General features: G+C 65.5%; 1 protein-coding gene across 1 annotated transcript; it reads right to left on the reverse strand.

Moving 5' to 3' along the window:
* Nucleotides 1–278: 278 nt before the first annotated feature.
* On the reverse strand, nucleotides 279–6,342 carry OPN1SW (opsin 1, short wave sensitive; the record flags this gene model as incomplete). The annotated part of the gene is made up of 5 exons (XM_082499814.1): nucleotides 279–401; nucleotides 1,956–2,195; nucleotides 3,266–3,431; nucleotides 4,344–4,512; nucleotides 5,997–6,342. The coding sequence occupies 5 exons, from the start codon at nucleotides 6,340–6,342 to the stop codon at nucleotides 279–281; spliced, it is 1,044 nt and encodes a 347-aa protein (XP_082355940.1).
* Between the last annotated feature and the right edge of the window lie 4,040 nt (nucleotides 6,343–10,382).

A 10,382-nucleotide genomic window follows, 5' to 3' on the forward strand; every position in this document is an offset into this window, starting at 1 on the left:
GAGCAGGACAAGGAGATGAGCTCCCCGCACTGGCATCGCCGTGGGGCCCAGCCACCCACGGGACCCCCGTCCCCCGCCCCGCCGTGGGGCCACCGAGGCGCAGACGGAGGCGGCGTTGCGTTCAGACCGCGGCGGTGGTTTATTGTCCCACCCGCGCCTACACGCTAGGCTGACCGAGGGGGCGGCCCCACACCTCCGGAGCTGCTCCGGCCCCATAGCGGGGCGGGGGGACAGCCGAGGGGGGTTGTCCAGGGGTCGGGGTGGACGCTGGTGGCTCCTCAATTGGGGCTGACCTGGCTGGAGGAGACGGACGAGACCTCCGTCCTCTGGGCCGAGCTGGAGATGTCCGAGTCGTCCGTCATGGGTTTCCCGCAGACCGTCTCCATGATGCAGGCGCGGAACTACGGGGACGGGAACGCGGCCGGCTCAGCCCCGGGGCCGTCCCGCGCGTCCCCTTGTCCCCAGCCCCTGTCCCCAGCCCCGGGACTCTCTTCCCATCCCTGATGCCATGTTGATCCCGTCTCCTGTCCCCTTGGGACGTGGTGCCTCCCAGCCCTGGAGATGGCTCTGGCCGTGCCCGGGTGTCCCCAAGTGTCCCCAGGCGTCCCAGTCCCTGGGTGTCCCCGTGTGTCCCTCATACCGTGTTGTCCCTCATCTCCAGGTGTCCCTGGTCCCTACTGCATGGGCATCCCTGGATGACTTGTCTCCAAGTGTCCCCATGTGTCCCCCGTCCTCAGATGTCCTTGAGCACCCCTGGGTGTCCCTGGTGTCTGTGTGCTCCTTGTTGTCCTCGGTCCCCGGGTGTCCTCGTCCCCCTCGTTTCTGGATGTCCCCAGTCCATTGGTGTCCTTAGTGCCCAGTCTCCAGGTGTCCCCAGCCCATGGCCATCCCCCGTCCCCGGCCGTCCCTGGATGACCCTGGTCCCCAAGTGTGCCTGGTCCCCAGATGTCCTTGGGCACCCTGGGGTGTCCCCAGCGCCCAGGTGTCCCTGGTCTCCAGATGTCCTTGGGATGTCCCCAGTGCCCGGATGTCCCCAGGGTGTCCCCATTGCCCAGGTGTCCCTGGATGTCCTTGGTCCCCAGATGTCCTTGAGCACCCCTGAGTGTCCCTGGTGTCTGGGTGCTCCTTGGTGTCCTCAGTCCCCGGACGTCCTCGTCCCAGGTGTCCCTGGTGTCTGCATGTCCCCTGTCCGTTGCCATCCTTGGTGCCCAGCCCATGGTCATCCCCGATCCCTGGGCATCCCTGGATGGCCCTGGTCCCCAAGTGTCCCTCAAGCCTTTTCTCCAGATGTCCTTGGGCACCCCAGGATGTCCCCATTGCCTGGGTGTCCCCGGGATGTCCCTGTTGCCCAGGGTTCCTGGGATGTCCCCATTGCCCAAGTATCCTTGGTGTCCCCATTGCCCGGGTGTCCCCTAGATGTCTCCATCACCTGGGTGTCCCCATTGCCCAGGTGTCCCTGGGATGTCCCCATTGCCCGGGTGTCCTGGGTGTCCCCATTGCCCAGATATCCTGGGATGTCCCCATTGTCTGGGTGTCCTGGATGTCCCCATCACCCGAGTGTCCTTGGTCTCCCCATTGCTCAGATACCCTGGGATGTCCCCATTGCCCCAGTGTCCCATGGTGTCCTCATTGCCCAGGTGTCCCCAGGATGTCCCCATTGCCCCGGTGTCTCATGGTGTCCCCATTGCCCAGGTGTCCCCAGGATGTCCCCATTGCCCCAGTGTCCCATGGTGTCCCCATTGTCCAAGTGTCCCCAGGATGTCCCTGTTGCCTGGGTGCTCTGGGATGTCACCATCGCCCAGGAGTCCCCTGGACGTCCCCATTGCCCAGGTGTCCCCAGGATGTCCCCATCACCCCAATGTCCTGGGCTGTCCCCATCGCCCGGGTGTCCTGGGTGTCCCCATCGCCCGGGTTGTCCCCATCGCCCGGCTGTCCCGCCGTGTCCCCGGGGGCACCTGTTTGTTCATGAAGCAGTAGATGATGGGGTTGTAGACGCAGGCGCTCTTGGAGAAGAAGGCAGGGATGGTGACCAGGCGCAGGTCGAGGCCGTGGTCCCGGTTGTTCACCATGTACATGGCCAGGGCCGCGTAGGGCACGTAGCAGAGGCAGAAGGAGCCCACCATCACCACCACCATGCGGGACACCTCCCGCTCCGCCTTCTGCGTGGTGGCCGACTCCTGCTGCTGCGCGGCCACCTGCGCCCAAAGCGGGAGGACAGGATCGGGCCCCGGCTCCTGGCCGTTTGTCCGAACAGCCCTTCCTACCGCCACCTCTCCATCCCTCTTCCCTCCATCTTTCCATCTCTCCGTCCCTCCCTTTCTCCTTCCCCCATCCCTCCGTCCCTCCATCCCCCGTCTGTCCATCACTCCGTCCCTCCATCTCTCCTTCTCTCCTCTCCTTCTCTCCTTCTCTCCTTCTGTCCATCTCTCCTTCCCTCCGTCCCTCCGTCCCTCCATCCCTCCCTCTCTCCTTCCCTCCATCCCTCCATCCCTCCTTCTGTCCATCTCTCCTTCCCTCTGTCCCTCCGTCCCTCCATCCCTCCCTCTCTCCTTCCCTCCATCCCTCCATCCCTCCTTCTGTCCATCTCTCCTTCCCTCTGTCCCTCCATCCCTCCATCCCTCCTTCTGTCCATCTCTCCTTCCCTCTGTCCCTCCATCCCTCCATCCCTCCATCCCTCCATCCCTCCATCCCTCCCTCTCTCCTTCCCTCCATCCCTCCATCCCTCCATCCCTCCCTCTCTCCTTCCCTCCATCCCTCCATCCCTCCTTCTGTCCATCTCTCCTTCCCTCTGTCCCTCCATCCCTCCATCCCCATCCCTCCATCCCTCCCTCTCTCCTTCCCTCCTTCCCTCCATCTTTCCATCTCTCCATCCCTCTCTTTCTCCTTCCCCCATCCCTCTGTCCCTCCATCCCTCCTTCTGTCCATATCTCCTTCCCTCTGTCCCTCCGTCCCTCCATCCCTCCCTCTCTCCTTCCCTCCATCTTTCCATATTTCTGTCCCTCCCTTTCTCCTTCCCCCATCCCCCATCCCCCATCCCCCATCCCCCCATCCCTCCCTCTCTCCTTCCCTCCCTCTCTCCATCCCTCCCTCCATCCATCCATCCCCCATCCATCCATCCCCCCATCCCCCCATCCCTCCCTCCCTCTCTCCCCTTTGACCATCTCTCCTCCCTCAATCCCACCCCACAGCCCCTCTCCACCCTCCCACCCTTGCACCCCCCCGAGCCCCCCGAGCCCCCCGAGCCCCCCGAGCCGGTGGCACTCACGGCCCGCAGGGCGCTGAGCAGCTGGGAGTAGGAGAAGATGATGAGGGAGAGGGGCACGATGAAGCAGAAGATGAAGAGGAACCAGGTGTAGTACTCGCTCCTGTACTTGGTGCCCACCGTGTACCAGTCGGGGCCGCAGGAGCACTGCAGCCCCTCGGGCACGTACCTGTGGGGCAGCCGCGCTCACCGCCGCGCCCGACACGCCCGACACGCCCCGACACGCCCATGGCACCCCTGTGGCACCCCCATGGTATCTCCATGGCACCCCCATGGCACCTCCATGTCACCCCCATGGTATCTCCATGTCATCCTTGTGTCACCCCCACAGCATCCCCATGGCATCCCTGTGTCACCCACATGTCACCCCTGTGCCACCCCCATGGCATCCCCATGGCACCCCCATGGCACCTCTATGGCATCTCCATGTCACCCCTGTGCCACCCCTGTGCCACCCCCATGGCATCCCTGTGTCACCCCCATGCCACCGCCATGTCACCCCCATGGCACACTCATGTTATCCCCATGTCACCCCGCATGGCACCTCCGTGTCACCCCCATGGCACCCCCATGGCACACCCATGGTATCCCTATGTCACCCCCACATCATCCCCATGCCACCCCCGTGTCACCCCCAGGACACTCCTGGGCTGCTCCTCACCCCGTGCCACCCCCATGTCACCTCCATGCCACCCCTGTGTCACCCCCATGTCACCTCCATGCCACCCCTGTGTCACCTCCATGGCACTCCTGGGCTGCTCCTCACCCCATGCCACCCCCATGTCACCTCCATGCCACCCCCATGCCACCCCCATGTCACCTCCATGCCACCTCCGTGTCACCCCCATGGCACTGCTGGGCTGCTCCTCACCCCATGCCACCCTCGTGTCACCTCCATGCCACCTCCGTGTCACCCCCATGGCACTGCTGGGCTGCTCCTCACCCCGTGCCACCCCCGTGTCACCTCCACGCCACCCTTGTGTCACCCCCGGGGCAGTGCCGGGTGGCTCAGCGCCCTCCTGACCACCCCCATGTGCCCCCCCGCCCCCCCCCGAGGTGTTGCCCCCCGCCCGCCCCCCACCTGCTCCAGCCGAAGAAGGGGGGGATGGCGACGCCGAGGCCGATGACCCAGGTGGCCACCACCACCATCATGGCGTGCTTGGAGTTGAAGCGGAAGTTGCCGAAGGGTTTGCAGATGACGATGTAGCGCTCGAAAGCCAGGAAGGCCAAGGACCACCCCGTCACCAGCCCTGGGGGGGACGCACACCCCACCGGGACCTCAACCCACCAACCCCCACGGCCCACCAGGCCACGGTGGTCACCCCGACTCCTACAGCCCCACCACACCCTGGTGGTCACCCCCACCTACAGCCCCACCAGATGACCATAGTCACCCCAACTCCTACAGCCCCACCACACTGTGGTGGTCACCCCAACTCCTACAGCCCCACCAGACCCCAGTGGGCACCCCAACTCCTACAACCCTACCAGACCATGGTGGTCACCCCGACTCCTACAGCCCCACCAGACCCCAGTGGTCACCCCAACTCCTACAGCCCCACCACACCGTGGTGGTCACCCCAACTCCTACAGCCCCACCACACCGTGGTGATCACCCCAACTCCTACAGCCCCACCACACTGTGGTGGTCACCCCAACCCCTACAGCCCCACCAAACCATGGTGGTCACCCCAACTCTTACAACCCTACCAGACCATGTTGGTCATCCCAACTTGTACAGCTCCACCAGACGCCAGTGGTCACCCCAACTCCTACAGCCCCATCACACCGTGGTGATCACCCCAACCCCTACAGCCCCACCAAACCATGGTGGTCACCCCAACTCCGACATCCCCACCAAACCATGGTGGTCACCCCAACTCCTACAGCCCCACCACACCTTGGTGATCACCCCAACCCCTACAGCCCCACCAGACCCCAGTGGGCACCCCAACTCCTACAACCCTACCAGACCATGGTGGTCATCCCAACTTGTACAGCTCCACCAGACGCCAGTGGTCACCCCAACTCCTACAGCCCCACCACACCGTGGTGATCACCCCAACCCCTACAGCCCCACCACACCGTGGTGGTCACCCCAACTCCTACAGCCCCACCACACCGTGGTGATCACCCCGACTCCTACAGCCCCACCAGACCCCAGTGGTCACCCCAACTCCTACAGCCCCACCAGACCGTGGTGGTCACCCCAACTCCTACAGCCCCACCACACCGTGGTGATCACCCCGACTCCTACAGCCCCACCACACCGTGGTGGTCACCCCAACTCCTACAGCCCCACCACACCGTGGTGATCACCCCGACTCCTACAGCCCCACCACACTGTGGTGGTCACCCCAACCCCTACAGCCACACCACACCTTGGTGGTCACCCCAACTCTTACAACCCTACCAGACCATGGTGATCACCCCAACTCCTACAGCCCCACCACACCCTGCTGGTCACCCCAACCCCTACAGCCCCACCAGATCATGGTGGTCACCCCAACCCCTACAGCCCCATCACACTGTGGTGATCACCCCAACTCCTACATCCCCACCAAACCATGGTGGTCACCCCAACTCTTACAACCCTACCAGACCATGGTGGTCATCCCAACTTGTACAGCTCCACCAGACGCCAGTGGTCACCCCAAGTCCTACAGCCCCACCACACCTTGGTGGTCACCCCCACCTACAGCCCCAGCAGACCATGGTGGTCACCCCCACCTACCTCCGGTGGCCCCCACGAAGCCCTCCAAGGCACACATGTGCTTGCCGAAGACGAAGTAGCCCTGGGAGCTGGAGACGAAGACGGTGAAGACGCTGAAGATGCAGGCGAGGAAGCCGCTGAAGGAGATGTTCACCAGGATGTAGTTGAGGGGCTGCCTCAGCTTCTTGTACTTGACGGTGACCACCAGGACGATGGCGTTGAGGGGGGTACCCACCAAGAAGACGAACCCCATGAAGATGGTCTGCAGGTAGAAGGCCCACAACGGGGCGATGTGATATTGGGGTCCGTCCCAGGGACCCACCGAGGACTCGTTCTTGAAGAGGTAGAACTCCTCCTCGCCCGACATGGCCACGGGGCTCCGGGAGAGGAGGAGGAGGAGGAGGAGGAGGAGGAGGAGGAGGAGGAAGGGGGGGGGGGCCTTAAAATAAAAAAAGGGGGTGGGGTGGGGTGTCCATGGTGGTCCCCGTCCCCCCACCTCTGATATAGGCTGCCCGACCCCAAAGCCGCTTAAGGGCTGAGGGGGGATCAGAGCTTCATCCGTGGCCAAACTTGGGGATTAGGGGGGGCTCAGCCCGGCTCAGCCCCTAATCGCCCTCCCTAAGCCGATTGGGGGGCTCCCGCCGGATTTGGGGTTTTGGGGGGGTGGGAAGGAAGGACCACCCACCCCACCCCACGGTCTGGCTCCGGGGGGGGGGATGGACACATCTTCAAGGACACACGGGGGACCCCAAGTTTGGTGCTGCGGTCGGTGGGGCTGCCCAGGGCTGGGGGGGGGGGGCGGGGGGGCGGGGGGGGGTGTTGGGGTGCTGCGGGGGAGGGGGCTCCAATGAGGGGGGGGTGTCCCCCACCCCCACCCTCGAGCACCCTATAGTGACCCCACAGCCCCATGGGGTGGGGGGGTCCCCCAGTGGGGTGTCCCCCCCCCCTAAGCACCGTAGGGGGTCCCCATAGCCCATGGGGGGGGGGTCCCCCCCAGTGAGATGTGCCCCCCCCCAGAGCGCCCTATAGTGACCCCACAGCCCCATGGAGGGGTTCGGGGTCCCCCAGTGGGGTGCCCCCCCCCCCCCCCAAGCACCGTAGGGGGTCCCCGTAGCCCATGGGGTGGGGGGTCCCCCAGTGAGATATATGTCCCCCCCACACTTTGAGTGCCCTATAGTGACCCCACAGCCCATGGGGTGGGGGGGTCCCCCCAGTGAGATGTGCCCCCCCCCCGCAGAGCACCCTATAGTGACCCCACAGCCCCATGGAGGGGTTCGGGGTCCCCCAGTGGGGTGTCCCCCCCCCATCCCAAGCACCGTAGGGGGTCCCCGTAGCCCATGGGGTCGGGGGGTCCCCCAGTGAGATATGTGTGTCCCCCCCACTTTGAGTGCCCTATAGTGACCCCACAGCCCATGGGGTGGGGGGGTCCCCCCCAGTGAGATGTGCCCCCCCCAGACCACCCTATAGTGACCCCACAGCCCCATGGGGGGGTTTGGGGTCCCCCAGTAAGGTGCCCCCCCCATCCCAAGTACCGTAGGGGGTCCCCGTAGCCCATATGGTGGGGGGGGTCCCCCCAGTGAGATGTGCCCCCCCACCCACCTCCAGCGCCCTATAGTGACCCCACAACCCCATGGGGTGGGGGGGTCCCCCAGTGAGATATGTGTCCCCCCCCCACTTTGAGTGCCCTATAGTGACCCCACAGCCCATGGGGTGGGGGGGTCCCCCCCAGTGAGATGTGCCCCCCCCCCCCCCCGAGCACCCTATAGTGACCCCACAGCCCCATGGGGGGGTTCGGGGTCCCCCAGTGGGGTGCCCCCCCCCCAAGCACCTTAGGGGGTCCCCACAGCCCATGGGGTGGGGGTCCCCCCCAGTGAGATGTGCCCCCCCCCCACCTCCAGCGCCCTATAGTGACCCCACAGCCCCATGTGGGGGGTGGGGGGGTGTCGTCCCCCCCCCAGTGAGGTGACCCCCATCATTTCTTGTCCCCCACCCCCCGTCTGGGGGGGGGGGGGGGGCTGCTGCCATGGGACCCCCCCATGGGAGGGGGGGAGTCGGGGTGCCCCGGGGGGGGGGTAAGGGGGGGGGCAGTGCTGGGGGGGCACTTTTTTGGGTGGTGCCCTGCGGGGGGGTTCGTGGTTGGAGGGGGCATTCGAGGGGGGGGGGGTGTGTGCCTTTTTGGGGTGTGCCGGGGGGGGGGGAAGGGGGGGGCTGCATGTTTGGGGGTGCATTTGGGGGGGGTGTGTCTGTGACCTTTCCGGGGTGTTCCCTGCGGGGGGGGGGGGGGGGGGCATGTTGGGGGGTGCATAATTGTGGGGTCCATTTGGGGGGGCTGTACCCTTTCGGGGGGCGCCCTGGGGGGTGTGTGTGTGTGCACAGTTGGGGGGTGCATTTGGGGGGGGTGTCCATTGGGGGGGGTACCCATTCGGGGGCTCTATTTGGGGCCCTCTGTTTGGGGGGGTTGTGGGGTGCCCTTGCGGGGGGGGGGGCTGGGGGGGGGGGTGCACAGTCGGGGGCTGCATTTGGGGGCGGGGGGAGGGGTGAATTTTCGGGGGGTGCCCTGAGGGGGGGTGCATAGTAGGGGGGTACATTTGGGGGGGAGGGTTGTGCATTTGGGGGGCGTACCCTTTCGGGGGGTGCTCTGCGGGGGGGTGGGGGTGCGTGATTGGGGGCTCCATTTGGGGGGGTTGGGGGGTGCCCTTGCGGGGGGGGGGGTGTCCTGAGGGGGGGGTGCATAGTTGGGGGGTGCACTTAGGGGGGAGGGGCGTGATTGGGGGGGGTCCATTTGGGGGGGTTGTGGGGTGCCCTTGCGGGGGTGGGTCCTGCGGGGGGGCTGTATAGTTGGGGGGTACATTTTGGGGGGGGGGGGGAGTGCTCATTTAGGGGGGGGGTACCCTTTCGGGGGCTCCATTTGGGGGGGTTGTGGGTGTCCTTGCGGGGGGGGTGCATAGTTGGGGGGTGCATTTGGGGGCGGGGGGGGGGGTGACTTTTCGGGGGGTGCCCTGAGAGGGGGGTGCATAGTTGGGGGGTACATTTTGGGGGGGGGGGGAGTGTGCATTTGGGGGGGGGGGTGTACCCATTCGGGGGCTCCATTTGGGGGGGCGTTGTGGGGTGCCCTTGCGGGGGGGGTGCCCTGTCCCACCGTACCCCTCTCCCTCCCCCTCCCCCCCCCCCCGGCCCCCCCCAACCCCACTCAGCCACGCGTGACCCCCGACGGGAGGGCGGCTCGTTGGTCTAGGGGTATGATTCTCGCTTAGGGTGCGAGAGGTCCCGGGTTCAAATCCCGGACGAGCCCAAAAGGGGGTACCTTTTTCCTGACCCCCCCCCCTTTTTTTTTTTTTTTCTCCCTCTCCCCCCTTTTCCTGCCCCCCCCCTCCCGTGACCGTGGGGGGTCCCGTGGGGGCAGGAAGGATGAGCACAAGCCGCTTAAGGATGGGGGGGGTGGGATTAAGGGCGCTGCCCCCCCCCGGGGCTGGGGGTGTATATAAAGGGTGGGGGGAGTGGGGACACACACACACACACACACAGTGGGGTGGTGGTACCCCCCCGGCGCCCACGCGGAGTGGGGTGTCCGCGGGTGGGGGATGGGGGGGGGGTCTGCACCCCGTGGGGTTGTGTCCGGCTGTGGGGCAGGGACAGGATGGGGGGGGGGGGGGCATGGGGAGGGGGATGGGGCTGAGCTGAGCCCCCCCGCGCTGGGTTTGGGGTGGGGGGGGGGGGGTGTGGGGGGGGGTTTGCCCCGGCTGGGCTGTACTGGGTCAGTGTGGGCTGTACTGGGCTGCACTGGGCTGCACTGGGTTGTACTGGGCTGTATGGTACTGTACTGGGCTATACTGGGCTGCACTGGGTTATACTGGGCCGTACAGGGCTGCCCTGGGTTGTACTGGGCTGCACTGGGCTGCACTGGGCTGTACTGGGTTGTACTGGGCTATACTGGGCTGTACGGGGCTGTACTGTACCGTACTGGGCTGTAATGGGCTGCTCTGGGCTGTACTGGGCTTTACGGGGCTGTACTGTACCGTACTGGGCTGCACTGGGCTGTACTGGGTTGTACTGGGCTATACTGGGCTGCACTGGGTTGTACTGGGTTGTAATGTGTTGTACTGGGTTGTACTGGGTTGTACTGGGCTGCACTGGGTTGTACTGGGCTGCACTGGGTTGTACAGGGCTATACTGGGCTGTACGGGGCTGTACTGTACCGTCTTGGGCAATACTGGGTTGTACTGGGTTGTACTGGGCTGTACTGGGCTGCACTGGGTTGTACTGGGCTGCACTGGGTTGTACAGGGCTATACTGGGCTGTACGGGGCTGTACTGTACCGTACTGGGCTGCACTGGGTTGTACTGGGTTATACTGGGCTGTACTGTACTGTACTGGGCTGTACTGTACTGTACTGTACCATACTGGGCT

This window comes from Vanellus vanellus (assembly GCF_965231255.1).
Source record: "Vanellus vanellus genome assembly, contig: HAP1_SCAFFOLD_834, whole genome shotgun sequence".
NCBI classification, from domain to species: domain Eukaryota; kingdom Metazoa; phylum Chordata; class Aves; order Charadriiformes; family Charadriidae; genus Vanellus; species Vanellus vanellus.